Genomic DNA, 25,424 nt, shown 5'->3' with positions numbered 1-25,424 from the left:
TCTTTGGGTTCTTCTTTACCTCTCTCACCAAGGCTCTTCTCCCCTGATAGCTCAGTTTGGCCGGACGGCCAGCTCTAGGAAGGGTTCTGGTTGTCCCAAATGTCTTCCATTTAAGGATTATGGAGGCCACTGTGCTCTTAGGAACCTTAAGTGCAGCAGAATTTTTTTTGTAACCTTGGCTAGATATGTGCTTTGCCACAATTCTGTCTCTGAGCTCTTTAGGCAGTTCCTTTGACCTCATGATTCTCATTTGCTCTGACATGCATTGTGAACTGTAAGGTCGTATATAGACAGGCGTGTGGCTTTCCTAATCAAGTCCAATCAGTATAATCAAACACAGCTTGACTCAAATGAAGGTGTAGAACCATCTCAAGGATGATCAGAAGAAATGGACAGCACCTGAGTTAAATATATGAGTGTCACAGCAAAGGGACTGAATACCATGTGATATTTCAGTTTTTCTTTTTTAATAAATCTGCAAAAAAAATTTTCTGTCAATATGGGGTGCTGTGTGTACATTAATGAGGAAAAAAATGAACTTAAATGATTTTAGCAAATGGCTGCAATATAACAAAAAGTGAAAAATTTAAGGGGTTCTGAATACTTTCCGTCCCCACTGTATATCCAGGTTTTAGAGCAGCATATGCTCCCATCCAGACATCTTTTTCATGGAATGTGTCATAAAGCAAGTTTTGCACAGGGCGTTCCTGCACAGATTTAATCGCATGAATAATTTTACATACAAAAACTTTCCCACTATACCCCCGATGGGGCACGAACATATTTAACTTCCTGTTTTGCTAATACAATTGTATGTCCCCTTAATATAGTAGCATAATTGCCTAATTGTATTGGCAATAATTCATCTTTTGAATTCTTCTTAGACAGGGATTTCCTTCTTCCCAAGGTCCTTATCTGGAAATGACTCATACAGTGCATAGAATGTAACCTCCTTGTCTTTAGACGTCTAATACAGTATACAGACCGTAAACAATTTGCAGTTTCAGCACGCTTGTTCTCACCGCATAAATGGACCCCGTATTGTTACAGATAGAATTACAGTGTAATAATTGGGCATAAAGATGGCTGTTTTGTCTTTAACCGCCATTTTCCTACAGGATATACATTTAGTTTGTGTGCCCAAACCCCTTTGTAAACATAGTTGTTATCTTGTTAAAGTAATAGTGATATCATCACTGTACTGCACATAGCCTGTGCGGAGAACAAAGCTGTGGGAGGGGCCCAGCTGGGCCCACCAGTCCAGGCTGCCTGAAAAAAACAGAGAAGGGGGCGGATAGAAGACAAGCCACCTTGCACAGAGGGAGATAGCAGCACTTCCTGGTCTTTAGTGCAGGAAGTTCTTAGAGGCAAAGTATCGCACTGAGTTACTGCAAAAATGTTGAAGAAATACTAATAGCACACCAAGACTCAAGTAAGAATACACATGACTCTTGTATTTCTACAATATTTGCTTATAATTTCAGTTTTAAATCTTTGTTAATGATACTGCTGGAGTACTATGGAATATGTGGATTCCAGTGCAGACTGTAAATGGTCTTGATTTCTGTCCTGTCCTGACAACAAACCCACCCCGCTAGTCAGAAAACCGTTGCTAGAACCTCTAGTGGACATATTTTGATATTGGACCACTGGTGTAGTGCATAGTGTTATATTGTCTCTGAACTTGTATCATGACCTTAGCTGCAAACCTTGGAGGAGATATACATAGTACTGATGATGGTTTTGTTATTTATTTTTTTTTTTTTTCTTTAGATCGATTATCATTATATCGCAACTCAAGGATATCCCATTGAAGGATGGGCTGTGGTGTACTACATCACCCATTTGTGAGTATAATGTTGGCATACCATTAACCAGAGGGCTTATATTGTAACTCCATGAAGCACAACTTAAAAACATAACCACAAAAAATATCCATACTGTTCAGACTTTACAGGCATGAAACAGAACGCAACATATAAATTCACAAATTTTTATTCCAAAATGTATTCGTAAAAACGCTCAGATCTATAACGCGCCATAAAAGCAAGTGTTGACACATATTAAAGTGGGAGTAAACTCCCATTTTTGACGTTTAACTATATAGGTAAGTCTATAATAAGGTTTACCTATAGGTACAGTAAATATCTCCTAAACGTACACCGTTTAGGAAATATTTACTTTAGATGCAGCCAGTGATGTCACCGGTGCATGAGCTCTGAAGGAACGGCATACCCGTGCCGCAAACAGCGACTCCCGTGTGCGGGAGTGACATCCTCGCAGGCTCTGCCATTCAGATCCTGGAAGACCGGGTGAATGTGGAAGCGTCTTCAGCGGTGACAACATACCGCTAGAGGGCTTCGTTTTCAGGCAAGTCTGTCATAATGTGTACATAATGATGCAGCACAAGTCTGTTCATTGGAGGAGAGCAGCCTAAATTCCAGCACAGCCAGAACACTGAACCATGCTGCGCTCTCATGCCTAGTGTGCTCAGTTTTTAATAGAAAAACTCTGAAACTCGCAAGAGCATCAGGGATTTTACATATGGAAAGAAATACTAACAGAACAGGATACTTTGTCCTACAAGTACATGGTACAGGAGGCACATATCAGGAATATAAAAGGTTGGGTTTACTTATTCTTTAGGTATTCTAATCCTGTTTTTAGAGGTCTAAAGGCCTTTTAATACAAGCTGATTGCCATTTTTTTCATTCATCAGGCTAAAAGGGGCACTCCTGTTCATCACCATTGCACTGATTGGAACAGGCTGGGCTTTTGTGAAACACATCCTGTCTGATAAGGATAAAAAGATCTTCATGATTGTGATTCCTCTGCAGGTGAGTGCTACTAGCTGCTTATTTACTTCAAGTAAAGCACTAAAATGTTCTTGCCCAACAAAGCAGGCTGCCTACTCTTGTCTTTATCAGCCAGTAAATGTTCTTATCTTAACTGTACAGTACAGTACAGGACAGGATATAGGACTTTTAGTGTGCACTTGTATAACCCCACGTGTTATACTCGCGTCCTCAGATGATGTACCTGCTTTTCTCCAGAGAAGCATTTTTCTTTTTAAACCATTTTTTTTTCTTCTGACACTATTTTCAAGATCTGACTGCTTATTACCTTGGGTCTTCTAGCAGTTTCCAGATCAGTACGCCCCGTTATTACCTCAGGGACCCCACTTCATGAGGCCGACCTGTAATGTTTGCTTCAGGCACTGGAATCTGTGTTAGGCACTCACCTTATCATGAATTGTTGTAGTCCGTTTCTGTGGTTCCCAGACCTTGAAGACACCTTTTGGGGGTATGTCCAACATGATGGATGAAGCCTGGATTCTTATCTAGTAGGCTCTGTGTCATTGATAAGATAAGACTGGGTTTCCCTGTGTGTTGGCACTGGTTCCCGGCTTTTAACAGGTCGAACCTTACTATGTAGTACACAATGCAGTTTTATAGACAGAGGATTGGGGAGTTATTTGTTTTGTTGTGGTACCCCCTGACTTTTTGTCCCTAATGTGTCTCTCGACACAAGCAATTTTTAGATTTGACTTTTTTTTTTTTCTTGCTTTCTCTCAGGAGGGTGAGGTATCTGCGTTTTTGTTATGGTTCCTTTGTCCTGACATTCAAAGCCCCAACCATTCCAAACTCTGTTCTGTGAGTACCCCAATGAGGATCCCCTCACTTAGCAATGGCAGATCACAGGTGCAAGGGAGCTGTGACAAAAGGGCCAAATAAGATGCGTTCTGCAGACAACCCCACTCAGTGATAGCTGTTCCCTTGTCCTGGTACAAGGTCCTATTATGACACTACTCTCCTCCTCTGACTCTAGTTCCCTCTCAGGCAAGCAGCATGCGGCTTGTTTAACAAAATCAGATTTCTCTGCCACTATGTCTGAAGTCTATGGAAAACATTTGCCACTTCTAGAACCTTCAGGTCCCAGGGATCATTAGTGGATCCTGCTATTTCAGTTCTCAAATGCCTTATGGTTCCTAATTTACAGACCAGGAACCTGTCTTTGATGCCACTGCTTTCTTAGAGCAGTTACAGCTGATGCCTCAGCCTTATTGTCTTGTGTTGACATTCTAGAGCAGCTTTTTTTTTTTTTTCAACAATGGTACCGTGGTACCGTGTCACCCTGGGGTGTTCTCTGCATTCTTCATAGGTGGCTTTACAAAATGCTTAAAAATTGCCCTAAAGGTGAATCAAGCCTGTGTTTTTTGTTACACAAAGCAACGGGTTTTTTTTTTCCAGCATTACATCCATGTGCATTATGCTGGTCAGCTGCTGGTCTCCTAACTGACATTGGTTGATAAGGAGGACACTGGGCACCTGAGGATATCCTTGTTTGCCCCTGGCCTGCCTGTCTCCATCAGCACTGGTGTCACATTAGCTGAATGAAGGGGAGAAGATTATTAAGATGATAGGAATTTTGACTTAACTGTTATTTCCTTATCTTACAGTACAGAACACAGGTCCCGCCCCTCTGTCTTCACTCTTCATTGCTTGTTTAAAACAAAAATCGGGAGTCTCAAGGAGTGGGTGGGGTTATATGATTTCGCTCTAAGGGTGGCACAAGCAAGTTTTTTGCTACTGTTAATTCACCTGAAGGTAGCCTGCATACTGTACAGCCCAGGGTCTATGAATACAGGTTCTATGTCCTGTACTGTACTCAAAGAAAAGGAATTTTTCAGGTAAGGCAAAATTCCTTTTTTTGCCTTTCTCCGATATTCACTTTGTTGCAGGAGTCTGGCTTTTCCTTATTCTGGTCAAATCCTGCCCACTGCTATTCCGCTATTCAGTAAGGCTTCCTTTAGTGGGCAGTATTACCTCTCTCTTAGTGAAGTAAAAAGGGTACATGATTCGCTGTTTGGCTTCTTGTGTTAAAGAGGAAGTCAAGTCTTCCTCTTTAATTGTACCTACAAGTAAACCTATAATAAGGCTTACCTGTAGCTACTGTAAATATCTCCTAAACTTGCACCGTTTAGGAGATATTTACTATATACACAGACAACGTCATCGGCGCATGCGCACTGAATGAACAGCCGCTCGTGCCATTTCTTTAGGGCCTGCGCCGTGACTGGCGGCTCCCGCATGTGCGGAAGTGCGTCATTGTGGCCCTGGCTAATCGCAGTGCTGGAGCCCACAAACACTGAAGTAACTCTGAGAAAGATGTTGGCCCTGTCAGAGGTGTGCCAGCGCCGATTCACGGCATAGTTCTAAGGGACATATTTCATAATGGGCTAGTATGCGATGCATACTAGCTCATTATGCTTTTGTCTTACAGGTTTTTATTTTTTGGAGGTTTAAAACCTCTTTAATGTATGGGTGTGTCCAACAATCACCCGCTGTGTGCATTTGCTGCGTGTTTATTTTCTCCTGCATAAATTAACTTTTTTACTCACAATTTTTCATTTTGCTAACCCAAGCGTATTTTTTACATGCTGATCGCTTATTTGAAATAATATATGCATGTCCATGCATTTTAATGCCTTGATTCTGTTGGCAGGTACTAGCTAATGTAGCATACATTATCATCGAGTCTACAGAGCAAGGCACAACAGAGTATGGGCTGTGGAAAGAAATCCTGTTCCTTGTAGACCTCCTGTGTTGTGGTGCCATCTTGTTCCCAGTCATATGGTAAGTCTTCTGCTGTTCTAAACGTTCTGTGCAGTGTAGGACTTTTATGCAGACTTTTTGCACTACAGGCAGGACAGTGATGTACGTGACCTGACTTTAACTGCAGTAAAACAGTACAGCTTGATCACCGACCCACCCCAACTTGCTAATTGGACAGTGAATTAGCATCACCACACTGGTGAGGTCATCTTTCTACTCTCTCCTCCTGTTAGCAACTCCTTGTATTTGATTGACGGGATTGTGTGACTCGGTAGAGACTCATTGGCTTTCACTACTGTCCCACCCTCCTACAGTCTGTGCCCTGCTGTAAAGGGCATTACAAATAACTAATAAGATTTGGGAGCTCATCTGACTTTGGCATACAGTTACTGTTGTTTTTCTTTTTTTTTTGTTTTTTTGTTTTTTGTGAACCTTTCTTTGCTCATGCACTGCAAAGCAACAGGGTCGCTCTGCCAACTCCCACAGCTACTTATATTTACCTTCACTGTATTTCTATGCTGCTTAGTTTACTTGCAAAGGAGCCATGACCTATTGGGTACTTCTAGGTATGCGGGATTATGGACCCATGGATTCCATCTTCCCATGTGTTGGCACTAATGTTCAGTAATTAGCCATCGATATCACTGGCCTTGTCACATGGGGGTGAATATAGAGGCCTCAACCATGTGTAAGCTCCAAGTTGTGGCTTAAAACTTACCAGTGGCTTCTTTTCACTGCCATGGGCAATCGAGTGTCGGCAGGAGCGAAGGGAGGAGTATGTAGGAGCAGCCACTGCGAAGGATGACATTAACAAGAACCGGTTTTACTCTGCATGGGCAAAACACAATTTTACCTTAAAAGAAGTATGGGCTTCTAAAAGTTACAAACTGAAAGTGAGTGTTAAAGGCCATTTGTGTTTTGTGATACTGTACTTGCATATTTTTAAACACTGATTATATGCCTATTTTGTTCTGTGCACATGTCATTCAATGCTACTTTTAGCTGTTCCTTACAGTTAAAGTGTTACTAAACCCACAACAATCTGTCTGTGTGTGCAGCATAGCATGCTTGTTATACTCACTGTGGAACTTAAAGCGGGAGTCCGGCGACCAATCTCTTTTTTTTTTTTTTTTTTTTTTTTTTAGGTCATTGAGACACTTTGCTAACCCCAAAACAATACTCACAGTTTGGGTGTAATATTTCTGCCTCTGTCTGTTTTTGTACTGAAGAATAACTTAAAAAAATGTGATGCTGGCTGTTTCCATCTTGCTTGTGGGCATGTGAAGCCCACAAGCATTGATTTCCTGGATGTGGTGAATGCTGTTCATTCACAGCTTGTTCACACGCATGATCATTGTCTTGCACTGAATTTTGGGAAGCCTGACACTAAGCACCCAGGAGACAGTGCGGCGCCGGGGAAAGGCAATAAACACACCTACTCCCATGGGAGGAGAGACAGGAAGTGCCACAATAAATTACAATATAAAGGTAATTACAGCGATAAAAAAAATTTTCGTGCGGCATTTGAACATCTATGCAATTAACTGAAGGGGGTAAGATTAGGTTAAAAATTTGAGTGGAACCCCGCTTTAAGGGGTTAATCCTCTGCATTGTGTAAAAAGGCTGTTTTATCCTGTATGCACTTATCCTCCCCCTGCTGCACTGTCTATCTGGGGAAGGCCAGCTAACACAGGCAGAGTAGCCGACTTGCACATGCTCAGTTGTGAAAAATTTGGAAAAAAAGTTGTCTTTTATGCTGGAGAGAATATTTACTTGTTCTTAGAGCTAGCCAGGTCACATGATATTGGCATCAGACATTTGGGCGTTTATACAGGCCGAAGTGGAAATCTCCTCCTACCTGAACTCTCAACACTGGAGAAACTGCAATTTATCATGTAACCGTGGTATACAGAACATCCAAAAAGAGAAGATTTATAAGCTGTGGACACTGTGGGGGGCAGATGAACTATTTTAATATTACTGGGTTTAGTAACACTTTAAACATGTTCATGTACTATGGAAATCACACTATAAAACACCTGATTGGGAAGGGTTAGAACTGCTTACAGCTCATTGATAACCCATATACCTTCAGCTTGGCTGCACCCTTTAAGCTTTCCTTTTGGTCAGCGAGGAGAGCTGAATTTTGAAAACTGTCTATACCTCTCATTCTATTGATAGTTGTAACTTGCAGTTTTCCATAAGGCCCCTTTCAACTGGGCATTCTGATCAGGTCTGTCTGTCCATTTTTCTGGCGGACCTTATTGTAAGCTCCATGCAGCCCTACATATAGACAGAAAGGTGTCGTGTGTTTTCTTTTTTTTTCTATACCCACCTAACTCCAAGTCCATCCAGTTCCGGAAAAAAAAACCCCGAAAAGGACTGTCCTTTTTCTATTTTTCCAGACCTAATGGTGATGAATCGGAGGTAGCCTGATGTAAACAGACCAGGCCACCCATAGAGATGTCGTGGGGCAAGTCGTGTCATCGGCCAGAAACTGAACAAAACACTGACATCTGTGCCATTCAGCTGCTCACTGATCCCCTACTGATCGGAGCGCATTGGCTGTGTCAAATGAGCCTAACAATATTGAGTCTCTGCTTTTGCATTATTTTTTATTTTATTATTTTAACTTGCGCTTAATTTTGAACTACCCAGGTTTGTAAAGTATTCTCTAGTTAAGCCTGATGTTAATCAATGAGAAAGTGTGTTTAGCTTTTCAGTCAATCAGATTCCAGGTTTTACTTCTCTAGCTCATGTGAAATGGAATTGTGCCTGCTTTTCCTTTTTTTAAGCTTCAAATCTAATGTTTATTTAAAAGTGACAATTTACATTTAGTAAATGTTAAAATGTGCCATCCTTAGGGTGTCTGCTCATACCTTTTATACAGTCTCTTGAGCTTTTTTTTTTTCATGAGCCTCTAATCCCAGGTACCCCAATATGCAAATCTCGGCTTTTATTAAAATAACCCTATCAGGGGTTAACAAACTTAGAAAAAAATTACCCTGTGAAGGTTACAGCTTTATACATGCCTGCCCATAAGCTGAATTACTAAAACCTCACTCTGTAGCAGAGCTCTCCACTCCCAGCTTCTGGGTGTGCTGGACATTGTATTTCCTCCCCCGACCCCTATGTCACTATTTTGTCCTGCAGTGACTAGGTCTGCAGGATGAACCCCAGTTGCCAGCCACTGTTTAACCAGCCTGAGATATCAAATCCGTTTTTGCGCTGGGAGCTCTACTACAAGGTGGATTTTTAGCACATATTACATTTTTGGCCAAAGCAAATGGGTATTTTGGTGAGACTTCCTGAAGCAAGTTATCTGCCTGAGTCTTATGTCCTAATTTGCCTTTGCCTGTATCCAGGGATGTGTTGGTTGTGGGGCCTTGGTGAATTCCAAGATCAGAAGAGCGGCAGTTGATAATGGTCCTCTTGCTTCCCTGAAGTGGTGTTGCAGTCAATGCCTGCCTGAACTGGTGTATAGGTGCTCTGCCACAGCGTGCTTCTAACCTCCATGGTCCCATTCTTTTGGGAGTCCCATCCATTGTCTCTGGATGTGCATACACACACTTTTATTTATCTCATGCTAGACATGAACTGTAAGCTGACCAGTCCCAGTACAGATTACAGAAAGATGTGACCCATAAGGGCAGTTGCTCATTCAAAACATGGAAAGAAGTCATTCATTTATAATCGTTCACATGAGTAAAAATTGCCACTGAATCTTACCATAAGCAGTGTGTTGCCAACCAGGCGATGGCATCTGTACCGTTTCAGTCACACAGTTGTGCAATTAATAATTGCCCATGTAATAATAACTTGACTATGTAGCAGCTGTTCAAAAAGCGTAATTGTGTTTACAGCCCTCATGCACCATTATATAGGTAAGTTCATATTATGCCTACAAGAAAGCATCTAAGTGGTAGCTCTCGCTGTCCAGGATAGCAGTGCTCACTACCCAGAGAAGATTTGTGGGTGTGTCTACTTCCAGAGAAATGTGCCTTTTAAAAAGATGCAGCCATCTCTTTAAGCTAGTAGGAATGTCTGAAACCTTGCTGCAGAGTGCCACTTTACTGCCACTGGTCTCAACCTGTTTCCTTTCAGCTGCATACCTTATCTGCTCAGCACAGACTAAAGAATGATTGACAGCAATCCAGGGACATTCTATCACCCGCCAAGCTTCTGGGAAACTTAAGTCTTTGGGTTTTGTGGGAATTATGGCTGCAAAGCTAAAAGTTAAAGGATTAGAAAGGACACCACCAGCAAGCAGCCCATGGGTAACTTGACCCAACACAGGAATCCTCGCCTAGCCTGGGCATAGAAGAGCTTGACCGACAATCTTTCTTGATCCTGTGGGTGGTGCACGGCTGTACTTTAGCATTGAGGAATGGCTTTCAATATCAATAACTAACTAGTAGTTCCATTAAATCGGTCGTAAACTTTTACATATACCCAGTGAAGTGACTAGCCTCAGGTGATGCAGAGATGAAACAAGTCCTCCTACATAAGTTTTTAACTGTTTATCTGCGGCCCTCTCTTCTCTACATCCATTCAAAGTTGTAAACACTTATACCCAGTGAAATGACTGGCCTACGTCATGGGCGTATCTACTGCAAGGCAAACAAGGCATTTGCCTTGGGTGGCATTTTTCAGGGGGCTAGCCCCGCCTGTAGGCAGAAGGGACTCTACGAGTAGTGGTGTCGCTACAGGGGTATGGATTGCACCCTGGTGACATGGTGCCCACCGCCACAGGGGTGTCACCAGGGGCGGCCTCGGACTGACCAATCGGTGACAGGAGCAAAGTGGAAGCAAGAAGCGATGGTGGCTGCAGTCTTCGATCCCGCAAGTAGTTCACTTGACAGAGCAGGTTGGAGTCCTGGGCTTTGATCGTTCTTCGGCAGCCTCGCTACACACAGCTGGAAAAAGGAATCGGGGGGGCTACAGGAAGGTGAGGGTCCAGTGTAGTTTTTTTTTTTTTTCTCCTTTTGGGGGAGAGGGAACCTCCTGTTGTAGTATGGGAATAGGGGAACCCCCTCTCTCAACCCCCTCCCCCACATTTTTCTCTCTCTCTCTCTCTCTCTCTCTCTCTCTCTCTCTCTCTCTCTCTCTCTCTCCCTATTTATGCTCCACCTAAAGTTGAGAGAGAGAAAGGGGTGGAACAAATTTAGATGGGGGGATGTGTCCGATTTTTAGTCTTGCCTAGGGCAGCTCAAAACCAAAATGCACCATTGACCTAGGTGATACACAGAGATGAAACAAATCTGCCTACATAAATTATAACTGTTTATCTGCAGCCCTCTCTTCTCTACATCCATTCAAAATGTCAAATTTTTTCAGCTTGTCTGGGCTTCAGAAAGCCCTGCATAGCTCAGTGAGAATACCTCTGAGAGCTGATTGGAGGGAACACACACACACACACGCCTCACAGGAACAGAGCTGAGGCTGCCAATCACAGGCTGTGTGCTGGAGCCCTCTCCCCTGTCACCATGTTTTATTGGTGTCAGGAAAACTGGTCAGAAGTAATTCATGCTGATAGCAGAGGAATTAAGTAGCTGATACAAATGACCTGGTGTTCTTAATTGAGACAAGTACACACTATAGAGGGATATGCTTTGTTCATATTTCATGTCTGAGGTTTACAACCACTTTAAACTAGGGCAAGCAGATTTTAGAGCTTTGCATAGCTTAACCTTCCTGACACCAGCAGTACCTCCTGACCAGAAGATGTGCAGCAGAGAAGGACTAACTAATTGAACTTAGCCTATCTCTAGGTGTTAGGTCAGCACTGCTGTTTCAGTTGCATTTTTAACAGTGAGACAATGTAAAAGGTTTGTCCTATCAACTAAGAGGCTGTCATACCATGTTGTGTGTTTTTTTTTTTTTTTTTTTTCTTCAGTGTAATGCTTTATACATAGTGCAGTTACATTTTGCCTGTCTTGCTAGGTCAATCCGCCACCTACAGGAAGCCTCCGCAACAGATGGAAAGGGTGAGTTCATTTTTTCCTTCTTTTTTTTTTTTTTTTGCTGCTCTGCAAATTCGATTTTTTTTAAATGTCTTTAACATCTTTGCTCTGTCTGCTAATAGAGAAGTGAACGCATTCATTTGTATAGCTAGAATAGGGCCTTTTTTTTACACCTGCACGTTGCAGGCACTGTTCATATAAAAAGTCTTGCTGATTTCTTCTTTTTTTCCAACAAAACACTCCTTCCATAAAGATTATGCATGTGTGAAACCTGCGCCTGCTCTGCTCATGCAAAATACAAAGACATATAGGTGTGAATATATCTTAGGGTGCAGCATGATTAGAAGCCTTGCCTGGTGTTGCCAAGATCTGTGGCTCAGTTTTCTACCCAGGCTCTGTATATTTTCTCTGGAGTACTTTGGTGTCCTTAGAACAAAAACATAACAAATTAATTCAAGTTCAGCTTCAGTCAAAGCTTTATTTTTAATATTGGATGGTGTGTGGAAAGGTTTCCCCTCACTCCAGGCTGATGACACAGCATGATATGGTGCAACAGATAGGGGAGCAATCTTCCCATTCTGTTTCAAATCCTTCAAAATCCTTCCGTACACAAGACATACAGATTGGCTAGCAGTGATGGCGAACCTTGGCACCCCAGAGGTTTTGGAACTACATTTCCCATGATGCTCATGCCCTCTGCAGTGTAGATGAGCATCATGGGAAATGTAGTTAAAACACATCTGGGGTGCCAAGGTTCGCCATCACTGGTCTAGAGTTTGCCTTCAGTCAGCCTCCGCCTTTTATTGCTCACTTCCGTTGGTCAGTATTAAAGTATAACTACAGGCCTCTTTGTCCCATTGGGGGGATTACCTTCCCTTCCTGTCCCATAGTCGAACAGGAAGTGAGAGGAAATCCCTGCAAATTAAGAGGTTCACCGAATGGAAATTTTGGAACCGAAAACTAAATCCGAAAATTAAATATTTATATAATTGTATTATAATCGACTTTTTAATTGATGTCATCAATTTAACTTAATATGAATTTATTGTTGGCCATTTTTGGCACCTTTTTAGTGCAAGAAAAGCTCAAGAAAAATGCGGTCTGCTGTCTCCGACCATCTCTTATATCATGTCTGCATTCTTACTTAAACTCAAACACATTGCTAATAGTATTAGCAAAATTTCCATTCGGTGCACCTCCAACAGACATGATACAGGAGATGATCAGAAATCTGCAGATATGATACAGGAGATGATCAGAAATCTGCAGATATGATACAGGAGATGATCAGAAATCTGCAGATATGATACAGGAGATGATCAGAAATCTGCAGATATGATACAGGAGATGGTCAGAGACTGCAGACTTACTACAGGAAATCGTAAGAGACTGCATACATGATACAAGAGATAGCAATGCAGCCTCACCAGTGCCCATCAGATGCAGCCTCACCAGTGCCTTGATCACACAGCGGCAATCTCCCGCTGTGTCACAGAGCTTGGATTTGAATTGCCGGGACGGGTGGCCGCTGTAACAAAGTCCCGCCTCCTAGACCGGGTGATGTAATGATGCTCATCACACTGATTCAATTTCCCGGCATTGGATCAGTGTGCCACCTATCACAGGAGCCCAGTCTAGGAGGCAGGACTTTATTACAGGGGCTTCCAAACAATTCAGATTAAAGCTCTGTTGTAACAGAGCAGGAGATAGTCGCTCTGCATGACACTCACGAGGAGGGAGGGGAGTGGAGGACTCTGACAGGAGCGTGCCAGGATGAAACCCCCGCATTGTGTGGCACCCGGGGGCGGCGAACCGCCCCCTTTTCAATGTTATTATCGGCAAATATTTTTCCTTCGGCCTTATGCTGAAAACAATTTTCGGCCGATATGTTTCGGCAGCCGAAATTTCGGTGCACCTCTACAAATTTAGGGAATATCTTAGAGCCCCCCGGTCACCAGAACTAGTGTCCCCATTGGAAGATTTCCACTGTATTACATTTCTGGGGACACCCAAATTTTGTTTTTGTTTTTTTACTTTCACTTTCAATGATAATGGTAAACAAGACAAATGGAGAGGGGGAATCTCCCTAACCGGGGCACAGACGGCAATGAAAACTGACTGGTGTTCTAAATCTCCCCTATATGCAATGGCTCCGACTTTAGACTGTAATGTTGGCTGGCCATACATACAGCAATATCATCTTTTTGATACTTTTTACCTTTTCAGAAACCAATGAGTAATTGAATTGACAGACTTTGATATTCATAGAAAAGGAACAATCAGCTATGTTGAAGAATCCTACTGATTTCTCTAAATCTCTTCTGGACAGGAATTAATACCTGATGGAAAGAGTTTTGGCTGGAGTTAGGCTTTAATGGATTTTAATGCAATGAGTCTCCAGCAGGTGGCAGTGTGTGTACAAATATTTGTAGCATCCAGTTAATCAACTTGCTGTACTCATGATTATAGAACAGCCTAGTGGGCCTTTCATTGTTATTCCATAGATCTATGTTTATATACAAAATTGTACATTTGGCCCCTAGGGTGTCCAAGGCAGCGTCAGCAAACTGGGGTCTGTGATGGAAAAACACTTAACACATCGGCACCTTTTGCTCCCACTGTTTAGTTTTGGGTTGAAATAATGTAATTGTGTCTGTGCAGGCCTTGCTCTGAGGTTCCTTTTGGTTTACTGGGCCCTAGATAATGCAAAGTTGCTTGTTGAGGGAAGGCTTTCATTTGCTGAAATTCCCAGCCTGCACATCATCTTTTTACGGCTAATTGAAAAGCTAGAGTTGAGTTGTTAAGCCGTGTGGCCCTTCAGCCCAGTACATTCTATTTTCTAACAGTACAAAGGTTTAAAAGGCTTCCTTTTACACATTAAAAAAAATAATAATAATTTTCTTCCTCATCTATTGTGAGACACGGGAAATATTAAACCTTCAGATTATACTGTCATCTGCCGGAGGATTAAACACTGGCAACAAAAAAACTGTAGGCCAGACCAGGATAACCCCTTTCCACTATCAGCATGCCTCGCTTTTTGCTCGGGTGGTTTGAGAAAGGAAGAAATTTTTTGTACTGCTCTGCTGTAATATTTTGCTAGACTTTTTTTTTTTCCTCCATTGAAGACTCTTCTCTACTGGAGCTTTATCTTTTTGATTGCAACTTTCTGCCATGGTTGTCCTCAGCCTTTTGGAGGACCACATCTTGAGCCTGCTGAACTGTGCATCTGAGCCTGGAAGTGACCTTTCAGCTCTGGGTTCCACAGAGTGCTTTCCATTCTAGTAAAAGTTGGCCAGAACACTTTATAGGTCAAGAGATGTTCACATTGCCTTAGCACTTGCCCTCTTTAAAGACTGACTCAGCAAGTAGGGGGGTCACCGCAAGCAGCAAAATGTTGCATTAAGGTAGAACCACGTTACAACTGCCTATGTTCCTCAATGAACTCCAAAAAAAGTTTGTTTTTTTTTTCACTGATATTTGCAAGGTGCCATGTCAATGTTCCAAGCAATACATTGATTTGTATGCTTGCTCTGAACGATAATTCTGCTTAGTCTAATTTTTTAATCTATTTTGTTTAGCTGGGCCCCGAGAATCCGTGTTGCCCTTGTAGTGCATCTGATTGTGCTGTGTGTGTGGCCGGATTATGTGGGCTACGTGGCCCCTGACTGATTTAGCTTTCCAGGAAACCAAAAGGACTTAAGATCATTAGTTCTGCAAACATCCAGATCTGTGCAGGTCAGCAGGGAGGGGTAATAATGCTGTTTAACAAGGAAATGGGTGATTACGGGATCATTTGAGCTTTAATTAAAGCTGAATTTCAGGTAAACCTTTAGCCCGGGTTCACACCTATGCGAATTAGATGCGGCTTACACCGCATCTAATTCGCAGGACATTTTAAAATACATTCATATGAATGCATCTGGTTCACATATGTGCGTTGCATTCGCACTGCGCATTGCACAAAAAACGTGTGCGTTTTTTGGGCATTGCGGTGCGAACTACAAGCCTATTATCTCCTATGGGAACGCATCTGATTCGCAGATGCATTGCGTTCTGAACAAGGATTTTCTCTTTCTCCTCACTACACCTCCCCCTCCCTCCCCCTCTCCCTGCTCTCTAATCCTGAGCAAAAACGCAATGAATCCGTTGAACAGGAGATTGTTATCTCCCCAGTGAAACCTGAGCTTCAATTCGCACCGCACATGTGTGAAACCAGGCTTAAGGATCACTATTAAAACGGTGTTAAACCGCTGACAAAAACAAAACTTGCAAGACAATGGCATAATGTGCTAATTTGCATTGCCTATTATGAAATGCTCACCTTAGAACGAAGTCCTTCCAGTGGCGCCCACTCACCGCTAAGAGGGCTGACATCTTCTCCCGTCCGTCCTTCTGTGATAGTGGGCTCCAGTTTCCTATCAGATTAGCGAACCCATCAGATCAGCGAACAGGAGGTCACATTCCACCGCTACCAGGTTTGCTAATCTGACAGAACACCTGCAGCCAGAAGGCAGCCGCAGCGGACATCTTGCTACACCCAGCTAATTTTAGCCATAAAGTGAGCGTATATAAATAAATATAGTATGTTGATATCTGTGATGCTGTTTTGATGTTACATTTTGAAAGAAGCTGAATGCCAGCAGTAGGAAGGTGGCGGAGGCCATATTGGTACACCCCGCACTGCTTAGCGCTAAACCGTTATGCTTTCAAAATTAAACTTTGAAACAGCATCACGGATGTTAATATACTATATTTATTTATATACGCTCATGTTATTGCTAAAATTGCTCAGAAATTCAAGCCATAGCTGGGTGTAGTTAAGATGTCCGATGCCGCTGTTCTGTCAGATTAGTGAACCTGTGGAATGCATGCGTAGCTGACGGAACGTGACTTCCGTTCGCTGATCTGATGGATTGGCTAATCTGATAGAACACTGGTGCTGTGAGTGGCCGTGAAGACGCCACTCCTGCGCGTGCGAGCCCTCAGTTCCGGCAAGAAGCTCTGAAGGTACGGTATGCCGTACCTTCAGAGCGCATGCGTAGCTGATGTCAGCGGTTGTATGCAGAGTGAATATCTCCTAAACGGTGCATGTTTAGGGGATATTCATTTTGCCTACAGGTAAACCTTATTATAGGCTAACCTGTAGGTAAAAATAACATAGCAGGGTTTACAACCGCTTTAAAACAGACATATAATGTTAGTTCCAAGTCACACCGGTGCAACTTGACAGTTTCGAATCGCATGGTTTTGAAAGTAGTTCCTGCTCTACTTTTGGAGATTCAGGCGCTACTTTCATAAACACTACGGAAAGGTTTCTTCACAGTAAGAGCTTTGAAAATGTGGAATAGACTCCCTCCAGTGGTGGTTCTGACAAGTTCAGTAGATTGCTTTAAAAAAGTCCTGGATTCTTTCCTAAATGTACAGAATATAACTGGGTAATCCAGGGATTATCCGATTGCCTCTCGGGGGGATCAGGACGGAATTTTTTTCCCCTGCTGTAGCAAATTGTAGATTGCTTTGCTGGGCTTTTTTGCCTTCCTCTGGATCAACTGTGGGTATAGGACTGTGTACAGGCAGTCCCCGAGTTACGAATGGGTTAGGGACTGCCGGTTTGTTCTTAAGTCGGAAATGTTCGTAAGTCGGAGGCACATACGCAGAACGGCAAAGGCGTCGCTTTCCGATGTCCTGTTAAGTAGCCACGCATGCGCAGACAATGTTTTCCGAGGTGCCCGCCGTCAAAGTGGCAGTGCATGCGCAGAACGTCGCCGCCTCCTGTTCGTAAGTACTAGTCATTCGCAAGTCGGAGGTTCGTAACTCGGGGACTGCCTGTATATGGGATTGTATTATTATTATTATTATTATTATTATTATTATATATTTTTATTTATTTTTGGTTGAACTAGATGGACTTGTGTCTTTTTTCAACCTGCCTAACTATGTAACCTAAAGGCATTTCCAAGTGGCACCTGAAGTCGCACTGACATGTCGGATCCAGTGTGACCGTAGGCCTATTTGGCATCGGTTTTGTGGTTCATACACCTCATGCAGACCGCACAGCCAGGTGTGTGATGCCACTTTCTTTGTTGTGAAATAATGTGGTCTTAGCTCCTCCCTCCCCCAGCCTGGTGATTGGACAATGAAGGATCAGTAACACACTGATCAGTCATCACATGTACTCTCTCCTTGTGTCTGCATGTTCTTTTCAGCACATGTGCATGCAGCAGAGGTTGGTTAGTTCCTAGTGTTGGCCATTTCTATCAAAGGCTTATTTCTTCTGTGCCGGGGAATACAGAAAGCCAATATCCATACTTATTCAGGCACTTGTACTACATGTCTCAAAAAGCACTAAAGCTGGATCTTCAATGTCTGTCACCCCTGGCTTTATTTTAGGTGAGCTGAGTTGCAGCCAGTAGGCCGAATGAAATCTTTCCAGAAGATTGTTTGGGCTCAAAGGTGTCTGTCCCATGTAGGGTAACCTATAAGGGTGCATTCACACTGCCCACAAATGCACCATGCTCGCTATTTGATGTGAGAACCTCAACAGGGGTTCCTGTGATTAGCTATGAGTAAGCAGCCCCATTAAAAAAAGGAGGCTGTCGACTCTCATGTAAACAAAAAACTATTTCTTGTTCATCAGAGTTTCTGCAGCAATGATGGGGCGTGCACCCATTTTTGGAGGTCACACAGCTATGCAGGCTCACCTGCGAGCAGCGGGACTTTGTCTGTTTGGACCCACTCACATGCCATTTCTCAAGCAATGATTACTTGCAAGTAGGCGCAAATCGCTGTGACAGCCGGCAGCTTTCTATTGCTTTCAATGGGGCTGCCTCTGGCAGCTAATCGCATCTGGGGTTATGGCATCTAATTACATTCGCAAGTTACATAATCGGGTTGAAAAAAGACACTGGTCATTCTAGTTCAACCAATAACAAAAACAAAACACACAAATGGAAAACCTCCATATATACTATCCTTATCCAGGGAAAGGTAAATAAGAACCCCAATGAAACATGATCCAGTTCTCTCTAGTGAGCGAAAAAATTGCTTCCTGATCCCCTGTGAGGCAATTAGACATTCCCTGGATCAACTACCTCTGGTCTTATTACCTTAAAATATTAGTATCCAGTTATTTTGTGCATTAAGGAAAGAATCCAGACCTTTTTACTACTAAGCTGGCCAGAACCAGTTCCTAAAGGAATCTATTCCACATTATCATAGCTCTTACTGTGAAGAAGCCTTTCCATATGTGAAGGTTAAATCTTTTCCTCCAGGCGTAAAGAGTGCACCCCTTGTCCTCCAGTGACCTGAAAGATAATAACTCTACACCAAGTTCAAGTGTTAATGCACTCTAAACCTACAATCCTTCCCTGAGCCAGTCTATGTTGGCTGGATAGGATGAAAGGGCTTTGGAAAGCTTTTTTTCTGTCAGTACCAAGAGAAATATATAAAAAATTACCGCGCTTCCCTACACCCCCCAAGCTGCAGTCCTAATCCTCAGGTATAGGAATCAAGTAGTAAAGCAATAAAGAGAACCGCGCTAAAGAATTACAAGGTTAAATGGACTCACGAATACCTCAAAAAGGTGATACCCTCAACCTATAAATTTAAATTGCAAACCCAAAATGACAACACAATATGAATGTGATACCCCGAATAATCAGAAAAATGTGTAAACACTTAATACAAATATATATAAAAAGTGACAGAAAAAATAGTCCGTGACTTTAAAAATAACTCTAAAAATCAACAGTCCTTATTGTAAAAGATCCACCGATAGTGCTTGGAAACTTGTAGTGAATGAAAACATCTCGTGAACAGAATCCACCACCTATATAAATATGTGTTTACCAGAGGTAAGCTTTAATAGAGCTTATGCCCGAAATCCACTCTGTGGGGATACCAACATCGATCTCAGCATGGAGGGAGGATCACCCGGAACCCACCGACAAAAGGGCCAAATGATCACCAATGGAAACTAGAATTAACGAATAAAACAGCGTATAATAACAATCAGCCGGCCGGCCTGCATGCACCCGTTCACTGTGGGATGGAAACGATGACGTCAGCGCGTCTGCCTTCCGACGTACGTTTCGTCCTATTGGACGTTGTTTTTTCTGTCAGCCCTGTTTTTTTTTACTTCTTAACCCGCATTACATATTTTTTAAGTTTGATTGCTGACTCTAAACACATGGAACATGGAAATGTGGATGGGGCCTGTCACTACTGGGAATGTGGGTGGGGCCTGTCACTACTGGGAATGTGGGTGGGGCCTGTCACTACTGGGAATGTGGGTGGGGCCTGTCACTACTGGGAATGTGGGTGGGGCCTGTCACTACTGGGAATGTGGGTGGGGCCTGTCACTACTGGAAATGTGGGTGGGGTTTGTCACTACTGGAAATATGGGTGGGGCCTGTCACTACTGGAAATGTGGGTGGGGCCTGTCACTACTGGAAATGTGGGTGGGGCCTGTCACTACTGGAAATGTGGGTGGGGCCTGTCACTACTGGAAATGTTACATAGTAAATGAGGTTGAAAAAAGACTCCAGTCCAACCTATGTGTGTGATTATATGTCAGTATTACATTGTATATCCCTGTATGTTGCGGTCGTTCAGGTGCTTATCTAATAGTTTTTTGAGACTATCGATGCCCCCAGCTGAGACCACCGCCTGTGGAAGGGAATTCCCCATCCTTGCCGCTCTTACCGTAATGAACCCTCTACGTAGTTTGAGGTAAACCTCTTTTCTTCTAAATTTAATTAGTGGTCACGTGTCTTGTTAAACTCCTTTCCGCGAAAAAGTTTTATCCCCATTGTGGGGTCACCAGGACGGTATTTGTAAATTGAAATCTTTTCCACTCTCAAGCGTCTCTTCTCCAGAGAGAATAAGTTCAGTGCTCGCAACCTTTCCTCATAACTAATATCCTACAAACCCTTTATTAATTTTGTTGCCCTTCCTTGTACTCACTCCATTTCCAGTACATCCTTCCTGAGGACTGGTGCACAGAACTGGACAGCATACTCCAGGTGAGGCTGGACCAGAGTCTTGTAGAGCGGGAGAATTATCGCTTTTATAGAGTTAATCACTTTTTGAATGCATGCCAATATTCTGTTTGCTTTGTTAGCAGCAGCGTTTGCATGCCATTGCTGAGCCTATCATCTACTAGGACCCCCAGGTCCTTTTCCATCCTCGATTCCCCCAGAGGTTCTCCCTCCAGTGAGTAGATTGCATTCGTATTTTTGCCACCCAAATGCGTTATTTTACATTTTTCTACATTGAACTTAATTTGCCATGTAGTTGCCCACCCCATTAATTTGTTCAGATCTTCTTGCAAGGTTTCCACATCCTGCGGAGACGTTATTGCCCTGCTTTGCTTAGTATCGTCCTCAAATACAGAATTGGAACTGTTTACCCCATCCTCCAGGTCATTTATGAACAAATTAAACCAGATTGGTCCCAGGACAGAACCCTGTGGGACCCCACTACCCACCCCTGACCATTTTGAGTACTCCCCATTTATCACCACCCTCTGAACTCGCCCTTGTAGCCAGTTTTTAACCCATGTACTCCCCCTATGGTCCTTGCCAACAAACCTTATTTTGTACGGTAAACATTTATGGGAAACTTTGTCAAATGCTTTTGCAAAATCCAGATACACCACATCTACGGGCCTTTTTTCTATCTAGATGGCAGCTCACCTCCTCATAGAAGATTAATAGATTGGTTTGGCAAGAATGATTTTTCATGAATCCATGCTGTTTACTGCTAATGATACTGTTTTCATTACTAAAATCTTGTATATAGTCCCTTATCCCCCCCCCACAAGAGCTTGCATACTATTGATGTTAGGCTAACTGGTCTGTAATTCCCAAGGATGTGTTTTGGGCCCTTTTTAAATATTGGTGCTACATTGGCTGTTCTTCAATCCGCAGGTACCATTTCAGTCAGTAAATATTAGGACCAATGGTCTGGTAATTACTTGACTGAGTTCCCTAAGTACCCTCGGGTGCAAGCCATCCGGTCCCAGTGATTTATTAATGTTAAGTTTCCCAAGTCTAATTCTAATTCTGTCCGCTGTTAACCATAAAGGGTGCTTCCTGTGATGTGTCATGAGGATAAACACTGCAGTTTTGGTTACTGAAGCCCCCCGATTCCCTCGTGGAGACTGAGGAGGAGAATAAATTCAATACCTTCGCCATCTCCCCATCCTTTGTAACCAGATGTCCTTCTTCATTCTTTATGGGGTGAATATGGTCTGTCCTCCCTTTTTTACTGTTTACATACTTAAAGAATTTCTTGGGATTTATTTTGCTCTCCTCCGCTATGTGTCTTTCGTGTTCTATCTTAGCCGCCCTAATTGCACCCTTACATTTCATGTTGCATTCCTTATAAAGTCTGAATGCTGATGATGATCCCTCAACCATGTATTTTTTGAAGGCCTTCTTTTTTGCTTTTATATGCATTTTTACATTGAAGTTAAGCCATCCAGGACATTTGTTCGCTCTTTTAAATTTATTATCCAATGAGATGCACTGGCTTAATGCCCTTATTTAATAGGCTCTTAAAGCGAACCTATCTCTCCTCCAAGTTCCTTGTTCCTAAGATTTTATCCTAATATATGCCTTCTAGCAAGGTTCGTGGTTTAGGGAAGTTGGCTTCTTTGAAATGACCGTTTCTTTGTATTCCCCTTATGTTTCTTATTTGTGTGATTTATACTTAAGCCAATTAACCTGTAATCGTTTCCTAAATTGTCCCGTATTTCCACATCCATGATCAGGTCTGTATTGTTGGTAATCAGTAGATCTAGTAAAGCTTTATATCTATGTGGGTGGGACCTGTCACTATTGGAAGTGTGGGGGGTCCTGTCACTACCTGAAATGTGGGTGGAGCTTGCCATTACTGGAAATGTGGTCAGGGCTTGTCACTTTAGGAAATGTGGCCAGGGCCTGTCGCTATTGGACGTGTGGGGGCGGGGCCTGATGCTATTAGAAAGGTGGGGAAAGGGCTTGTTGCTATTGGAAATGTGGGGGCAAGGCCTTTCGCTGTTGGAAATGGAGGGGTGGGGGTTGCCACTATTGGAAATGTGAGGGAAGGGCTTGTCAATAAAAAAATGTGGGCAGGGCTTGTCAATATGAGGAAATGTGGTTGGGGAATAGAAATGCAGGGGGTGAGGATTGTCACCATTGGAAATGTGTGAGTAGGGCTTGACGCTATTGGAAATGTGGGCAGGGCTTGTCACTATTGGAAATGTAGGAGTAAAACCTTTAACCTAAACGTTACAGGAGACGCACCTCGCAATTTAGATAAGAGGGGGCAGTGTGAGTTTGGGAGTAGATTTTTGATAAATATAAAAAGCCTAACCTGAAACATGGTCACAAAGGTGGAATAAGCCTCAAGAAAAAAAAAAAAAAGAAAAAATTTGGGTGCAATTTGTCTACCAATTCTATACATGGTACTTTCACCCCCTTCCTGCCCAGGCCAGTTTTCAACTTTCAGCGCTGTCACACTTTGAATGACAAAATTGCGCGGTCATACAACACTGTATCCAAACATAATTTTTATCATTTTGTTCACACAATTAGAGCTTTCTTTTGGTGGTATTAATCCCCACTGGGCTTTTTAATTTTTTGCTAAATAAACAAAATGGAAATTTTGGGGGGAAAAAAGTTATTCTATTTTTTTTTTTTTTTTTTTACAGTTTTTGTTTTAACACCCAGTGACCCGAGCAATGTAATGTTACCATAGTAACACTGTACTACTTTGGGGAGGTGATCAAGTTTTTTTTGTTTTACACATTATGATTGCTTATATCAGTGCATTACTTTCCTATAAGCAAACATTTTACTAAATTAAACCGATTCAGTTTGTTTTGTTATTGGTCAAAACTAATCACATGGTACAGATGGGCTGTGATGGGCCCTGTCTGTACCATGTGATCACATTCACCAATCTAGCAACACAATTGTACACAATGGATGGCATGAAAGGAAGCCATCCATTGTTGACAACTGTCATGTGACTGCTGTGATTGGACCATCTATACAATGTGTGCAGAAATTGCTATGTGTGGTCTGCACTGGAAGTCTATGTGACCGGGAGACAAAACATAACAGGAGGATCCCAAACAAGGATCCTCATGGCAGGAACATCAGGTAGTTGTAGATTTACAATTAAGGTTTACTCATATGAGATTTTATGATTCGATTTAAGCTACAAGGTAGAAGGAAGTATTGTATAGTCTATGGCAGGTCAGAGGGTTGCACACTGTATTTTCAAAGACAAGATGACCTTTCATCACCTAGCCTTCTGCAGCCTTTTATTACTGCCTCTTCCCACATCAGACATTCACTCAGACGCGTGCATGGCTCCCTCCCTTCCCCCTCTTCCTATAGAGCACAGGCTGCTTATTTAGCATTGCGGATGACCCTGCTGCTGGAGGGCACTTTGCGGATCATTATTAACACCTGGAGTTACTGTGTAGGGATAGACGGAGAATGTAAATGTAAGGTTGTATAAAGACCTCTCTCTGGGAGGAAGTTGGATCTTTTCTTCCTGCTTACTCCAATTATAATATTGAATAACTATTGCAGACTGGGGTGCAGAGCACATTGTCATCCTTGTAGCTGACCTGACATCTGCAGCCATCTGCTCACCATCTGAGCTATGTTTTCTGCAGATACAAAGTAGATTTTATCCTCCTACCAAAACTCTGAAAATGCCCAGACTCTCTGGTGGAGAACAGGTAAGACAATGTAGCTACATTTGTAGGCGGTTTGATGTGTGCGCGGGATGCTTTGACTTGTGCTGTATTCTGATCACGAAAAGCATGCCTGTGTGTGTGTGGCACTGCAGTATAGCAGAGGGCCGCAGTATTGAGAGCAATTATCAAGCAAACGCCTCCTCGGGCACACACAGTCGCTGAGGGCTGGAAGAGGTGCCAGGGCATTCTTGTACCTGCTGGCTGTAACCTTTCACTTTGCCTCTGTCAGTTTCATGACTGTCAATGTTTTGAATATGATTTGAGGCGTAATATAGCTGCTGGAGACAATTACATTGTGGTTCTGTAAAAAAGTGCGTTTCATCACTTCTGTACACGAGCATCGAACATTTAGTTAACATTACAGGCAAAGGATTCATGTTGATGTGAGAATAAAGTATCCCTTCCTGAGAAATAGTGGTTTTAGCAGTTAAAGCGGTGCCCCCCAAACTGCTGCCTGCATTTAACTTTTCCCTTGGGGGATGATGTCTTCCACTGACACCATGGATAAGGCACAATCTCTCTCGCTGACATGAATGTCATTGCATTGTTTCTTCTGTTACCATTGATAGTGCCCAATTTCCTCCACTGAGACCAATGACGGGGCACAGTTCCTCCCCTTGATACCAATGATGGGGCACAATACTACCCCTTGATACCAATGATGGGGCACAATACTACCCCTTGATACCAATGATGGGGCACAATACTACCCCTTGATACCAATGATGGGGCACAATACTACCCCTTGATACCAATGATGGGGCACAAATACTACCCCTTGATACCAATGATGGTGCACAATTCCTCCCCCTGATAGTAATGATGGGGCACAATTCCTCTCCCTGATGGCAATGATGGGGCACAATTCCTCCCCCTGATGGCAATGATGGGGCACAATTCCTCCCCCTGATGGCAATGATGGGGCACAATTCCTCCCCCTGATGGCAATGATGGGGCACAATTCCTCCCCCTGATGGCAATGATGGGGCACAATTCCTCCCCCTGATGGCAATGATGGGGCACAATTCCTCCCCCTGATGGCAATGATGGGGCACAGTTCCTCCCCCTGATGGCAATGATGAGGCA

At 42.9% G+C, this 25,424-nt stretch overlaps 1 protein-coding gene across 4 annotated transcripts in view; it reads left to right on the top strand.

Moving 5' to 3' along the window:
- GPR107 (G protein-coupled receptor 107) overlaps window positions 1-25,424 on the top strand; it is a 148,119-nt gene that overhangs the window by 72,571 nt on the left and 50,124 nt on the right. For all 4 annotated transcript variants that reach the window (XM_073600493.1, XM_073600494.1, XM_073600496.1 and 1 more), the window contains 4 exons: window positions 1,774-1,847; window positions 2,720-2,837; window positions 5,506-5,636; window positions 11,559-11,602. In XM_073600493.1, the coding sequence (XP_073456594.1) occupies window positions 1,774-1,847; window positions 2,720-2,837; window positions 5,506-5,636; window positions 11,559-11,602 (367 nt within the window). The remainder of the gene's footprint in view (window positions 1-1,773; window positions 1,848-2,719; window positions 2,838-5,505; window positions 5,637-11,558; window positions 11,603-25,424) is intronic.

Source organism: Aquarana catesbeiana, linkage group LG09, assembly GCF_042186555.1.
Source record: "Aquarana catesbeiana isolate 2022-GZ linkage group LG09, ASM4218655v1, whole genome shotgun sequence".
NCBI lineage: Eukaryota > Metazoa > Chordata > Amphibia > Anura > Ranidae > Aquarana > Aquarana catesbeiana.
Note: the sequence above shows the minus strand (reverse complement) of the source record. Positions and strands in the feature narration are given on the sequence as shown.